At 35.4% G+C, this 16,538-nt stretch overlaps 1 protein-coding gene across 1 annotated transcript in view; it reads right to left on the bottom strand.

Annotated features, from left to right (window-relative positions):
- Nucleotides 1-9,360: 9,360 nt before the first annotated feature.
- Nucleotides 9,361-16,538, bottom strand: part of IQCM (IQ motif containing M) — a 478,893-nt gene continuing 471,715 nt past the window's right edge. Inside the window, exon 14 of the mRNA XM_021938849.2 lies at nt 9,361-9,700. Coding sequence (XP_021794541.1) covers nt 9,585-9,700 — 116 coding nt within the window. The 3' untranslated portion in view covers nt 9,361-9,584. The remainder of the gene's footprint in view (nt 9,701-16,538) is intronic.

The following is a 16,538-nucleotide window of genomic DNA, read 5'->3' as shown; positions in this document are numbered from 1 at the left end:
TATTTGATACATTTTTCATGCAAAAGTATTTGTCAAAGAATATGCCTTAACAGGACACCAAAAGTGAATATGTCTGAAAACATTTGGGTTGAAATATATATATATATATAAACACACACAAAATATTTACAGTTAAGAATATCTTCACTTAGCAGAATTTGCTCTGAACTTACTGCATATATAAAAAGTGGTTTTTTTTTTTCCAGCTTCTTGGCTAAAAATAATCTAAAGAAAAGATTTAATTAAAGGTGTCACAATTTTAAAATTTCTAGCCATCAAATGCAACTTAGAAGAATACTGTACACAATGTTATGAAAAAAATGAAAATGAGACCATATCTGGGAAACATACCAATGACATTATATTAAAGGGCTACAGGTAAGTAATTCATTAAATTATGCAATTTAAAAATGGGAATTTATACTGTCAAGGCTCAGAATATGATATCTCAAAATACAGCACATTGACAGAAGTCACAGAAGAAAGAAGTTCACTCTGACCTTCCCTCGCCTTTCTGTGTGAAGCCTAGCCATGAAGGAATTCTCTGACCTACGTCTCCTGAAAGTGGGTCGAAAGGTTATCATTCCAGAGGGTTGCCGCCCTGTACCAGGGGAGAGGAGTGCTACAAAGCGAAGCCAAGGAGGATCGGAACAAGCAGGCCTTGCTGAGTTCTCGCCAGGTTATTATCATGATTAGATCATAACCCCCTTTGTCTAATCATGCTTCCTCACGACTATCAACTTCTTTCCTCAGACTAACCATAAAAATGCTGTTTTCCCTGGGTCTTTGGATCTTCATTTCTGAAGGCTTCCATGTCACATAAAACTTTGATTACATGATTGTGTTATGCTTTCCTCCTGTTAATCTTTCTTTTGTTATAAGGGTGTATGCCATAAACCTTGTGATGAGTGGGGAAAACATATCCACTTTTTTCTCTTATAATACCAAGAATAAGTATTCTGTTTATATAATTTTTAATGTTTAAATATTCAATGAAAACATTTTTCTATATTATATTAAGGCCTATAGTTGTATGTTATTTAAAAAAATTGTATTTTTGTAATGTTTTTGGATGTGACTATTGTATAGGTTCACCAATATAATAAAACTAGCTTGTTGAAAAATAAATACATAATTTTAGTTCCTTTTGGTACTCCTTTTACACTCACAATGATCTCAATTTAGATGCTATATTTTTGATTAGCCTTTTTATGACCTGTTACTATCTATGTGTTTTCTAGAATTTGCTGTAGTATTAAAAAAACTAAAGCCTTTTGCTTCTTTATAATACCCTTGCTAGCCTACTCTGCTTTGTAAACTAGTCTAGTTTAAATGATCTTAATAAGAATTTCTACACTAGTGTTAAGCATGTGGTATAATCGTTGTTCTCAGGAACTGTTCTTTTCTTTTTCTGGTGAGTTAAAAGTAATGCTTGTGAAGCAAAGTGAGATCAGTGTAAATAAGTGCAACATAGCTTTAATAACAAAAATAAATGGTGTAGACAAATTCACACTGGCAGAAGGGAAATGAAAGCACTGAAGATGACTGAGTTTTCTGGGAAAGCTTTGGAGGTGGCTCTAGGACTGGTTGCCTAGAAAGACCAGCTAAACTTTCAGGAGACAAAGAGAAAAAAAATGGGAGGGAAGGGTTGATGCTATGAACTAAGTCAGGAATATGGCTTTTTTGGGGTGGTCAGCAGTTTGATCAATAAGGTGGAGATACATTGTAAGCAGCACAGGATATAAGCATGAAGATTTGAACTTCAGCTAAGGGTCTAGACAGTCATAATTGAGAGATTATAGAACAGATTTGTGTAGGAGGGCCATACAATGCTAGATGAATTAAGGAATGAGGATATTTATATCTGAGACAATTCTGAGACATATCAAGTAGTCTAGACTTAGAAGGACCTGGACTAACAGAATGAATGCTGGAATGAGAAAGAAAAAAAAAGGGACGGGGGGACAAATCCAGAAATATTTTGCAAAAAGAGTTGAGAAGAATTGGTAAATTATCTTCTAAAGGAAACATGAGGTGTTTCTAAAAATGTAATTATTTGTGGCTGTTTAATGCAGAGATTCTGTGCTAGCTAACCTGGGATCCAAAATTAAACAAATATTTTCCCTAGATAAAACCTGAAATAATGTAATGTATTGATGTAATCGTGTAGTTACAAGATGCGTACTAGGAAGGAAGCTCACTTAAAAAAAGTCATAACAAACACACAAAATAAAAGTTATATATAGGGAGGCTTTTATAATTCTATGAAATTAGCAGTCAATTCATATGACATGAAGATTACTAGGATGCCCCTGAACTGGGTTGCACAAGATGTGAGATGTCTAAAGCTCTTATCATTAGTCATACATGATGAGTTGACAGGCCTTGTTAAAATGCAAACAAGGTGATACATGAAGCCATGAGGATTCATTAGCACCTTGAACCAACTTAATTGATCAAATTATCTAATCTATTTTAAAGCACAAGGAAAAGGGAGATGCAAGCAAGAACACCAGAGAGATTTTTCTGTGTATGGGAAGGGAGACTATTGAAGAAGTCAGAAAGAGGCATTCATCATGTGGGTTGTGTGTAGTTTCTTTGTGTTGCTGCCTAGTTTGAGCTTGCATTGTAGATCCTTCTTCCTTCTAGTTAATTAATACACACTCACTTTGTCTTCTGGGAAGGCATAAAAATAGGATAAAGAAGACTGAATTGGGAATCAGAAGTCAATGCCAGTTCTCGCTCAGGCACTAAATTGTTGAATGACTTTACTTACCCTATTCATCTCAGCTTTTACTTTTGTAAAATGAGGGCCTTAGACTAGGTAAGTAATACCTACTGCAGCTACTCCACTCTATAAGATAGTTACTCACATTTTTATCCTCACAGTCTTTTTTTGTTATTGGTATTTTTCTTTTAGTACAGGAGAATTTTATTTTTAAAAAGCACTTTTATCAAGAAAATCACCTATTTGAGATTGAAAAACTGGTGATGTTTTAAAGATGTATGTTTTCAGGCTCTTTTACAGATTAGCCATGTATCTTGGTTTACAATGAAAATCTATAGAACCTACACAAGGATAAGGCAACATCCATTTTTGTTATAATCATATTTCACTCATTACAAAGTCCCGATATTTCTTCTGTTAGTCATATAATTATATGAGAGATGTTTCTTCCGGAATAACTGCATTATCATTGAAATTGTACTAAATTTACAAATATTTTAGTTTTTAATATACATGTTGTCAAAATTCAGAGAGATTAAATTGATAAATATCTTCCTATTGCATCTCTTCATTTTTTTGAATTATAAGCAACTGTCAAGTCTCTGGAGTTTTATAAAATTATCATCCTGCTGGAGAATGGCGTGAACCCGGGAGGCGGAGCTTGTAGTGAGCCAAGATCGTGCCACTGCACTCCAGCCTGGGTGACAGAGCGAGACTCTCTCAAAAATAAATAAATAAATAAATAAATAAATAATCATCCTGCTATCAAATATAAAATTACATTTCTGATATCTCTGCCTGTTCTTATACAGAGAATCACTTATAGGAATGCTATTTAGGATATCAAATATTCTTTCCAGTAAGATGAAGCTGCAGTAATATGCAGAGGAAAAGTGGAGCTAGGATTGCTTGGAACAATGTAACATACTGGGATATCAAATATCTGGCATATGCTTATGGAGTACATCAAAAGTCTTCATTTTGAAAACTACACCTTAACTTTTAAATATATTTTGATTAGTAGAGCCTTTATTGACTAGCATTATTTAATAATAATGGAGGAAAAGATGAAGTGAGGAAAGGAAGGAAGGAAGGTAGGAAGGAAGGAAGGTAGGAAGGAAGGAAGGAAGGAAGGAAGGAAGGAAGGAAGGAAAGATAACTTATGAGTCAGGATTCTCAGAGAAGACAGGGTAACACTAGCTATATTAATCAGAAAGATATTTATTAAGACACATAGGCAACTCAAAATTGTTGTGATTGCAGAAGAAACAGATTGCGAGGGACGTTCCATGAATTGCTCCTTGTATTACCCCAGAACTCACTTGCCAAAATCAGGAAACTGAATCAGAAAAACACCCACAGCTGCTGACTTCAGAACCTGGCCCCTACCAGGCAGTATACCAGTAGGATGAATGCTCTGTGCTTGCCCTTTATCCCTACATAACCAAGCTCTAAAGCAAAGTTGTCTGTGGGGACGAGGAAGGCTGAACAGTGTTTGGTGTACTATTATCATTATTATATTGAAAATACATGTTTTACAATGTGGAAAATTAGCAAAATATGCAGACTTCTCAAAAAAATCAGGAGACACACAAATTTAAAAATATCTAACATGAAATTTGTTTAACGATCCCAAATCTTGGAAGTTTAAGGATTTATTCCAGAAAGATCTTGCAATCTTGAAGACAACAGATTTAAACTAGCACATTTGTTCAAAACTTTTAGCAAATCTATTTAGAATTTTCGTTTCTTTTAGTTTTCTCTTTTTCCTTCCCCTGACTTGTTTCCAAGTCATAAAAAAGAGGGAAGAGAGAGAGAGATTTTTTAATTGTTCAACCTATTGGAATAAAGTTAAGAATTACTTCTGAGGTGTAAGACGGTCATGCCTTATCACAATTTTGTTGGCCTTTCTTTTCTTGATCATTTACATAGAAAAATCTGGAGATGATATCATTTTGTGTCCCTTTCCACTGTTCTTGAAGTATTGGTTTCTGATAGCCTATTTCCCAAACTGAAAATTGTTGTTGTTGTTTCATAAGAAAAATTATTATTATCTGCATATTACTGAAAATTATTTACTTTATATAACTTGTATTTGAATAACAAAAAAAAGCTAAACAAAAATAAAACCCAAAGTTCTTCATTCCAAACGGAAAAGTATCTATCGATACTTTTAAAAAATGTATATATATATGTTTTCTTTACATTGATGCTAGCAGTTTTCAGTATTTCTGATGAATTGTGCAAGGGAATTATTATCAAAATATCGAAGAAACTAGGAAGAAACTAGAAGAAACTAGGAAAAGCTGGATTGTTTGGATATTTTTATAATAAAAATTTTAAACCAGATTTATGACAGTCTAAGTGAAGCTATTTGAAATATTTCTTGTTTCCTAAAACAATGAGGAATTAAACTCATTTTCTTTGGCAGAAATTGGCACATTCTCTTCTTTGATACAAAGCTAGACCACATCTCCTAGACTTCTATAATTTAGAGGGAACCAGCTGACAAGTTCTCTCCACTAGAATGTGAGTAGAAGTAACAAGTTTCAAATTCAGATTGAAGTGGTTAAGAAAGTCAGCTTTCTCCACACTCTCTCTTTTCTGTCTGTTGCCTGAGTGCAAAGGCTGCAGTGCTGGCCCTGAAGAATGGAACTGAGGCCAGGCGCCGTGGCTCATGCCTGTATCCCAGCACTTTGGGAGGCCAAGGTAGGGGGGCAGATCACCTGAGGTCGGGATTTCGAGACCAGCCTGACCAACATGGAGAAACCCCATCTCTATTAAAAATACAAAATTAACTGGGCATGGTGGCGCATGCCTGTAATCCCAGCTACTTGGGAGGCTGAGGCAGGAGAATCACTTGAACATGGGATGCGGAGGTTGTGGTGAGCCGAGATCGGGCCATTGAACTCCAGCCTGGGCAACAAGAGGGAAACTCCGTCTGAAAAAAAAAAATTAAAAAAATGGAACAGAGTCCCTGCCTATTCCTATTCACACTAGAATGTAAAGTGAGCAATGGGATTATTAGGATTGCTGTTTAATGCCTTTAACCTACACTGACTGATGTACATCTGTGAACATACTGTGCTTTGGGAGAAAGTAGTCAGTATAAAAATGGAAACTACATATTCAAGCTGCTTCATATTGGTGCAAAAGTATACTGCCAACTCAAAAGCATTTTACAAATATATTATTATTAATAAAACAATAAAAATATTAATAGTTACACAGAATTCCGTATTTCAATTATGTTTGTGCTTGGGATGGAAGTTGGGGAAAGGAATGAATAGGCAAGAAAAATCCTCTTAAATTTGAATATTGTGAGAAGAAATCCATGTTACAGGACCAGAGAAGTCTGGCTTTCAACTATTCTAATGGTTGCATTGATTAAGAAAAAGATAGATTTATAAGAAGACATAATATGTAAGTCATAGACAATTTAAAAGATGTAACAAACCTGAATCTTGACCTTGCATTGTTTCTGTTTTTTTCCTTAATGCACTTTTATTTAATTTGGCTTAGCTATTTTAAAGATCATATTACTCTAGTCAGAAGCAGTGTTTTAGAATTCAGCTGGGTCACAGGAACTTTCTCACCACTCCATTCTAATTTGCAGTTTTGCTATAATAAAAGCCCTAAATATATTGCTACTGTCTAGATGTTTTATCTGAAACAAGTGTCCTTTGTAGTCTCAGAGGACTTTTCTATTTTATTTCCAGTAAATCAAAGTCTGTGAAGAGCTTCAGTTTTTATTAAGACATACCCTTCACAGTCCAGTGATTGCCAACTGTGGCAAGCCATTGACAGTTCATTTGCATATAAGTGATGACTTCCATCAGGTAGTTGGCTCAAAAACACAATGGACATTTAGAGCATATCCAATATTTCGTGTTCTTTGATGAGCACCAAGTGCCAATTTTTATATAGAAACTGACTATTGAAAAGTGAAGGCTTCTTTTCCATGACCTTATACTGTCTTCTACAGCTCTAGAGTGAAATATTGTTACTGAACTTAATGTAGGATCACACCTCTAAAAGACATTCAGTAGCCTTACTTCAGTTTGCTAAAAATCAAGGAGTCAAATGTAGAAAACCCGAAACAAGAACAATCACATTTTATTAAACGAAAAGTGAACTTCCACATCCTGTCCCAAGCTGTCATAATAAGAACAACTTTTACATTTTTATAAAGTAATTGTGACATTATTAATTTTCTCTTATAAATATATTTACTACTTGGAATAGTGATTACACAACACTCATTAAGAAATCTTATATTTAATTTGGAAGTGCCTTTCATTATAACTCCATGATTTTGCTCCTAATGTTTTTGGAATAGCAGTGGTTGAAATCTAGCCAAATTTTTATCCTAATTATGTTTTAAAAAGGAGCAGGCTGATGACTTGTAATCATGCTTATATTCAACTTGTGTAATTTTTTCCTTTTTTAAAAAGTTGTGCATTTTCCGCTTTTTTCAGTATGTAAATAAAAATACTTTTAGTTTTAAAATAAAATTCAATTATCAATAAGGAGAATATGCATCATTAAATTTCACAGCTAAGCCAAATTCCACATTTTAACTTTAGCTAGTAATCACTTCCTCCCCCTACATCAAAGGTTTCTCTGTTACAATTTTCTGGTTAGAGCTTCATCATGATTTTTAGTGCACCTTGAGTTTGGTTTTGGTGAGGCCTGACTTAACATGATTCTTGTAACTGGCTTTTCTAAAGATTTAATAACTTCCATAGGTATTCTTACAGTAAACTCAATTGCATAAAAATAACCTGAGTGGTTTTGTTTGTTTAAAATCAAAGAGACTATTACAGAAGTAATGGATGCAAAGTAAAAACTGTGAAAACAATGGGACACTTGTCATGTAGTTCCCAGCTCTTTTCATATCTAGCCTCTATGCTATGCATAGACTGTCTTCCTTCAATTATTGTTCCTCACTTGTTTCTCTAATTCCATTCAAAATAGACGGATGTGTAGATGGATGGATAAAATTAAATTAAAGATTCTTAAGAAAACTTTGCTTCAAATTCTTTCAGCACTGGGGCTGCGTGCGGTGACTCATGCCTGTAATCCCAGCACTTTGGGAGGCTGAGGAGGGTGGATCATTTGAGGTCAGGAGTTTGAAACCAGCCTGGCCAACATGGTGAGACCCTGTCTCTACTAAAAATACAAAAGTTAGTTGGGTGTGGTGGCATGCGTCTTTAGTCTTGACTACTCGGGAGACTGAGGCAGGAGAATGGCTTGAACCCTGGAGGCAGAGGCTGCAGTGAGCCGAGACTGCACCACTGCACTGCAGCCTGGGTGACAGAGCCAGACTGCATCTCAAAAAAACAAGACAAAACAAAAAAAACTTTCAGCACTAAGGCATATCAACTCAAGAATACTATATATTGCTTCTCACCTTTTTACTTTAGTGTGAGCAATGAGTAGGGAAAAATAATACCATGACTCCACCAAAAATTAACACAGTTTAAAACAACCACATGAAAAAATGCTCATCATCACTGGCCATCAGAGAAATGCAAATCAAAACCACAATGAGATACCATCTCACACCAGTTAGAATGGCGATCATTAAAAAGTCAGGAAACAACAGGTGCTGGAGAGGATGTGGAGAAACAGGAACACTTTTACACTGTTAGTGGGATTGTAAACTAGTTCAACCATTATGGAAAACAGTATGGCGATTCCTCAAGGATATAGAACTAGATGTACCATATGACCCAGCCATCCCATTACTGGGTATATACCCAAAGGATTATAAATCATGCTGCTATAAAGACACATGCACATGTATGTTTATTGCGGCACTATTCACAATAGCAAAGACTTGGAATCAACCCAAATGTCCATCAGTGACAGACTGGATTAAGAAAAGGTGGCACATATACACCATGGAATACTATGCAGCCATCAAAAAGGATGAGTTTGTGTCCTTTGTAGGGACATGGATGCAGCTGGAAACCATCATTCTTAGCAAACTATCACAAGAACAGAAAACCAAACACCGCATGTTCTCACTCATAGGTGGGAACTGAACAATGAGATCACTTGGACTCGGGAAGGGGAACATCACACAGCGGGGCCTATCATGGGGAGGGGGGAGGGGGGAGGGATTGCATTGGGAGTTATACCTGATGTAAATGACGAGTTGATGGGTGCTGATGAGTTGATGGGTGCAGCACACCAACATGGCACAAGTATACATATGTAACAAACCTGCACATTATGCACATGTACCCCAGAACTCAAAGTGTAATAATAAAAAAAAAAAAGAAAACTTGCCATTACAAGCAAAAAAATAAAATAAAATAAAATTCTGAAATTCTGAAAAAAAAAAAAAAAAAACAACCACTTCCAAAAACTTTACATGATAAAGGACATTATGGAAAACAAAGAAATTGTTTGACATATATGATTTCAATGAAACATCACACCTTTTTAAAGAATAAAATGAAAATCACACCTTTTTAAAGAACAAAAAACATGAATCCAACAGTATTGTATACCAGATTCATGAGTTTTAGAAATAAGAATTTTAAAGTTTCTTTATGTTATTTATTGGTAATGGAACAACATAAATTATAGTCTAATAAAGAGAGTGCTTGACACTATGCAGGTTCACTTCATTATGATAAAACAGATTTTTTTAATGAAGGAGATCAGATGAATTGTGTTCATCCAAAGATACTAGAAATTATAGATAAACTTGTCAAAGTTCTTTGTATATTCAAAGATTTTTATCCTTTCTTCCTACTGATACAGAATTGATCCATCTCCAATATTAAGTTGTCTCTTTGGGTAGAGAGTTTTAACTATTACAGGTAATAATATGTTGGAAACATCATTCAACTTTACATGACTGATAATGTTGTCTCATTTTCCTTTCTCTTATGGAACTGGCCACCAACTTTCCAACAACCTGGATGTTAGCTCGTTTGAGTATTGGATGTCCATTCACTACAACACAAAACATACAGTTACATTAATACATTTTTCAATTAATATGATAGTAATATATCATGCTTTTGAAATTCTATAAGTTACAGGAAACTAATTATGGTTGTGTTAGAACATGAAAAAGATTGGACTTGGGCTCTTTTCCTTCAGGTGTAGTGTGTTACCTTATATATCATGCGAAGAGACTCAAAGTTACTGTTAGACCAAAGCATTGATGGAAGTGATGGGTGAAACTGGGTTCCACTAATATACAGAATATAGCCCTCTGTATCTGTGGGTTCCCCAGCAATGGATTCAATGAACTACAGATAAAAACTATTCAAAAAAAGAAATTTCACAAAGTTCTAAAAGGCAAAACTTGAATTTGCTACACAAGTACTATGTTGAATCCACATGAGTGAAGAGGTGTGTAGCTATTGTATTAGGTATTATGTGTAACCTAGAGATGATTTAGAGTATATGGGAAGATGGGTATAAATTATATGCAAATACTAACCCATTTGATATAAAGGACTTAAGCATCTGTAGATTCTCATATTCGAGGGAGATTCTGGAATCAATTTCCTACCAGCCCTGAGGGAAAACCTTATTTGAAATAAATTAGATGCAACACATGTTTGCTTTTAAGACAAGCAGTATTGACTTTTTTACATTACAGTGTAATCAGTTCTGATAATGATATTTAAATTAACATAAGCCACTATTCATATAGATTGCTTGTAGAGATCCATCTTTATGTATAAAATGACTTTGCAATTAATAAATAAAGGGTATAGATTTACTGTGGCCACCATTATACAAAGAAATAATTTACAGATAGGGTAGTATATATTTGCTGTTTAGGTCCTATAGTTGTTATTAAACAAAAACATAACCAGCTGCCAAAAACCAGTTAAAATTATAAGAAGAACAATCAACATGGCTAAAAGGAAATTAATGACTTGAGGTGTTATAAGAAACAGGGCATTGTTTCTGGGTTAATGTATCTCCATATTGTTATTACACAATGAGTAAGGCCTTATAACCACAAGATTAAATTGGGCCACATTAAAAAAGGACCTGAATAGGCATTTTTTAAAACAGATATAAAAATGGACAATAGGTATATGAAAATGTACTCAACATCATTAATCATCAGGGAATGCAAATCAAAACCACAATGAGATATCACCTCAGACCCCTTCGGATGGCTATTACCAAAAAGTCTAGAGATAACAAACTTTAGCAAGAGTGTGGATAAAAGGAAATACTTGTACACTATTGGTGGGAATTTAGATTGGTGTAACCATTCTAGAAAACAGTATGGAATTGCCTAAAGTAATTAAAAATAGAACTACCACAAGATCCAGCAATCCCTCTTCTGGGCATATACCCAAAGGAAATGAAATCACCACCTTGTAAGATTATCTATACGTCCACATTCACTGTAGCATTATTCACAGTAGCCAAGATATGTCAGTGGACAAAAATAGATTAAAGAACTATAGCATATATATACAATGGAATATATTATTCAGCCTTAAGAAGGAGGAAATCCTGCCATTTGCCACAACATGAGTGAACTTGAAAGACATTAACTGAAATAAGATAGATACAGAAAGAAAAAATATTGCATGATTTCACTTACATGTGGAATCTGAAAAAAAGAGTCAAATACACAAACATAGAGAATAAACTCGGTTACTAGAGGTGGAGGATGGAGAGCAAATGAGGGAAAGTAGCTCAGGGATCACAAAGTAGCAGATGTTTAAGATGAACAGGTCTGGAGATCTAATGTAAAACCTGAGGACCACAGGCAATACAATTGCACCATATTTGGGATTCCCACTAAAGATTTCAGTTGCTTTTGTAGCAAAAACAAAATAAATGGGAGAGATGATGGTTATGTTGCTTCACTATAGTATCTATTTTACTATTTATATGTATCCCATTACATCATGTTGTTTACTTTAAACATACACAATAAAAGTTATATTTTTAAACTGAAAAATTAGGCCACAGTAAGAGTATTTGCAAAACAATTAGTAGTTTTCATTCTTAGTGAGATCACAGGGAAAGGCAACCATGAATTAGTGTCCTAATCCTAATTTACCACAGCTAGACTAGAAAAGCATGAGCTATGCATGCTAGTTCTTGAAATGAGATCTTCAGATTAAGTGCTTTCCTATTATGAATTTCTTGGATAATACCAAGTGTATATTTCATCAAGCAAGAGATACCTAAAATATAATATTACTCAAAGGAATTAAAATAGAAAGAAATGTGAAAATAAGGGCCCAAGTTATTGTTCTTAAACATTTCTGAGTGAATCCAGGTTTGTTACTCAATCTTAGTTTTCCTACTTTTGAAATTGGGGGTAATACCTATCTTGTTCAGTTACTGAAAGGACCGAAAACTATATGTCAAAAGATATATTTCAAGTAATACTTCATGAATATCAACTCTTCAATTGTAATGAATGTACCACACTAATGCAACGTGTTAATAATAGAAGAATCTATTAATAGGGCTGGGATGCAGGTGTGAGAGTACATGAGAACACTCTACTTTCCATTCAATATTTCTGTAAACCAATATTTCTGTAAAAGTAGAATAATGATAATACTAAAAGCTTATTAATTTAAAAACAGACATGTGTCTGACAGTTTATAAGTATTTAAAAAATAGTTGCTGGATTATTATCTACCCTATGATACCATAAAATAAGCGTTTTAAATTTCACTGACAATTATAATATTATTGTTTCATAAACATTTAAAGGATAATTTCCTTTAGGAAGAATGAAAATATAAGTACACATAATACATCTTTAATCTTTAATATTTACAAAGTAAATGTTCTTGACCTTCATTTTTGTCATATGGCAGAACAGACTCAGAGAACAATCCTTTTGATAGAAACAAGTCAAATCCTGGATAATCTATTAAATGTATTTTAACTTCATTGCTAAGCTGGCAAAGAGGGAAAAAAATGCAAAAGCCATAAATAAAGTGAAATCAGTACGCTTAGTAAATATTTGAAATGCCAAGCCAGTTTTTTTGGTCGTAGGTTTGGGACAGAGAATAAAGCATAGGATCCACCCAAAAGACGGAGTATATCATGAGAGCACAGTGGACAGTATATAATGAGACCACAGTGGAGGGCTGTGACATCAGAGTGAGTGGAAATGAGAAAGAGAGAGAGACATGGCTTGAGGGGTAGGGAGGGTGCAGGAAAGGAGGGAGAGAGGGAAAAGTAAAAAGGAAGAAAAAATGAAAAAAACCTGAAGAAGGGGATATCAAGGAAATTTCCCTGTTTCCATAAGCTGGGTAGAGAGATCATAAATAACCCCAAAGCTGGCCCTTGTTTTGGTGTTCTAGTTCATGTCACTTGTGTGATCCAAAAATATCCCAAATAACTTTAATGTTTGTTGGTCCCCAAGAACAAATAAAAAACCTCTCTAGAGGAAAGTAACTTCAACAAAGGTCTTTAAAATATGTCATAAAAGCATATTTTATTAACCCACAGTGTGTTACAATGTAGTTTTCAATGCAAAAGCAGTACCTATAATAGTGGTATTTTAAAGTTATACAGATAGAAACACATGTAAAATATTAAATACCAAAATATTAATGATGAGCTTAGCTACAATTTAGCCTTATATTTTTTGCTTATCTACATTTTCGATGGAAAATATTATTTATGTAAAAATAGCAATATTAGAGATTTAAGCTTCTAGATTGGAATGCATCGTAGAAAGTAATTTTTATTGTAGATAATTAGGAAATAATCAGAAACAACATTTTTGTTTCTATTTCAACAATTTAAAGAAATGGTTTGAAATTGTGAAAATGTTCAAATAAGATAGATAATATGCTGAATACACAATTTATAGGCTGGATTTTCAGAAATGGGATTTTTTTTTCTCAAAGGTTCAAAGTATGATTGTGTCCTATGTTTTCTTTTAAATTATCTACAAATTTTTATATTCGCAAGTCCATGTTATTATTTTTCATGCAAATTCCATGACCTACTCAAGGTTATATATCGTTTCACACTATTGACTACTTCCTGTGAACAATTTAAAATTAATCTTTGTAGAGCAACTTGGAAAGAAAACAAACACAGATAATTTTGCAAAATAAAATAAGCATTTAGGTCATTGAGTATCTACTGAGTCCTGTTTGTTTAGATTCATGCTAAGTGCTATGGGGTGATATAAAGGGCACTAGCTGAGAACTTTCTGTGTCTCCATTTCCTAATCAAGAAATAAACAAGAAAGGAAAACACTACAATTATTATATTACTCATAGTCATCTAGTTAAAAAAAAATAAAGTGAACACACTACCTAACACGGTTATCAGGATCTGTGCATCAGATGATTATCATAATCAACATAAAGCAAAATATACTTCTAGATGGCAATTAATGTATATAAGCATAGTCAGCCTTCTGTACCTCAATTCAACTAACTGTGAATCTAATATTTTTGGAAAAGTACAATAAAAATAACACTAGAACAATAAAAAGCAAAAATTTAAAAATGCAGTACAATACATATCTATATGGTATTTACATTGTATTAGGTATTACAAGCAATCTAGAGAACATTTAAAGTATCCAAGAGGACATATGTATGTCATATGCAAATACTACATCATCTTTTATAAGAAACATGAGCATCTGTGGGTTTTGGTTTGCTCAGGAGGTCCTGGAGTCAATTCTCTGTGTATACCAAGGCACTTATAATATGGTTTGGCTATGTCCCCACCCAAATCTCAGCTTGAATTGTAGCTCCCAGAATTTCCATGTGTTGTGGGAGGGACCCAGGTGGAGGTAACTGAATCATGGGGGCCAATCTTTCCCATGCTATTCTCATGATATTGAATAAGTATCATGATATTGAATAAGATAATGGGTCTGTCACGGGTTTCTGCTTTTGCTTCTTCCTCATTTTCTCTTTCTGCCACCATGTAAGAAGTGCCGTTCACTTCCTGCCATGATCCTGAGGCCTATAAGTCCAATTAAACCTCTTTTTCTTCCCAGTCTTGCGTATGTCTTTATCAGCAGTGTGAAAACAGACTAAGACAATAAATTGGTACCAGCAGAGTGGGGCATTGCTGAAAAGATACCCAAAAATGTGGGAGCAACTTTGGAATTGTGTAACAGGCAGAAGTTGGAACAGTTTGGAGGGCTCAGAAGAAGACAGGAAAATGTGGAAAAGTCTGGAACTTCCTAGAAACTCGTTGAATGGCTTTGCCCAAAATGCTGATAGTGATATGGACAATAAGATTCAGGCTGAGGTGGTCTCAGATGGAGATGAGGAAGTTGTTGGGAACTAGAGTAAAGTTGACTCTTGTTATGTTTTAGCAAAGAGACTGGTGGCATTTTGCCCCTGCCCTAGAGATTTGTAGAACTTTGAATTTGAGAAAGATGATTTAGGGTATCTGGTGGAAGAAATTTCTAAGCTGCAAAGCATTCAAGAAGTGACTTGGGTACTGTTAAAAGTATTCAGTTTTATAAGGGAAGCACAGCATAGAAGTTTGGAAATTTTGGAGCCTGATTATGCAATAGAAAAGAAAACCCCATTTTCTGGGGGACAAATTCAAGCTGGCTGCAGAAATTTGCATGAGTAGCAAGGAGTCTAATGTTAATCCCCAAGACCATTGGGAAAATATCTCCAGGCCATGTCAAAGACCTTCATGGCAGCCCCTCACATCACAGGCCCGGAGGCCCCAGAGGAAAAAGTGGTTTTGTGGGCGGGATCCAGAGTCTCTGTGCTTTATGTAGCCTAGGAACTTAATGTCCCAGCTGCTCCAGTCGTGGCTGAAAGGGGCCAACATACAGTTCAGGCTGCAGCTTCAGAGGGTGCAAGCCCCAAGCCTTGGCAACTTCCTTGCAGTGTTGAGCCTGTGGGTGCACAGAAATCAAGAATTGAGGTGTGGGTACCTCTGCCTAGATTTCAGAAGATGTATGGAAATGTCTGGAAGTCCAGGCAAAAGTTTGCTGCAGGGGTGGGGCCCTCACAGAGAACCTTTGCTAGGGCAGTGTGGAAGGGAAATGCAGGGTTAGAGCCCCCACACAGAGTCCCTACTGGGGCATTGTCTAGCAGAGCTGTGAGAAGAGGGTCACCTTACTCCAAATCCCAGAATGCTAGATCCATCAACAGTTTGCACCCTGTGCCTGGAAAAGCTGTAGACACTCAATACCAGCCTGTGAAAGCAGCCTGGAGGGAGGCTATACCCTGTAAAACCACAGAGGTGGAGTTGCCCAAGATCATGGGAACCCACCTCTTGCATCAGAATGACATGGAGGTGAGACCTAGGGTCAAAGGAGATCATTTTGGAGCTTTAAAATTTGCCCCACTGGATTTTGGACTTGCATGGGCCCTGTTACCCCTTTGTTTTGGCCAATTTCTCCCATTTGAAATGGTTGTATTTACCCCCATTGTATCTAGGGAGTAACTAGCTTGCTTTTGATTTTACAGGGTCATAAGCAGAAGGGACTTGCCTTATGAAACTTTGAAACGCAGACTTTTGGGTTAATGCTGAAATTAGTTAAGACTTCAGAGGACTGTTGGGAGGGCATGATTGATTTTTGAAATATGAGGACTTGAGATTTGGAGGGGCCAGGGTGGAATGATCCGGTCTGGCTCTGTCCTCACCCAAATATCAGCTTGAATTTTATCTCCCAGAATTCCCATGTGTTGTGGGAGGGACCCATGGGGAGGTAATTGAATCACGGGGACCAGTCTTTCCTGTGCTATTCTCATGATAGTAAATAAGTCTCATGAGATCTGATGGCTGTAACAGCGGCTTCTGCTTTTGCTTCTTCCTCATTTTCTCTTGCCACTACCAT

This window comes from Papio anubis, chromosome 3 (assembly GCF_008728515.1).
Source record: "Papio anubis isolate 15944 chromosome 3, Panubis1.0, whole genome shotgun sequence".
In the NCBI taxonomy this organism is placed as follows: domain Eukaryota; kingdom Metazoa; phylum Chordata; class Mammalia; order Primates; family Cercopithecidae; genus Papio; species Papio anubis.
Note: the sequence above shows the minus strand (reverse complement) of the source record. Positions and strands in the feature narration are given on the sequence as shown.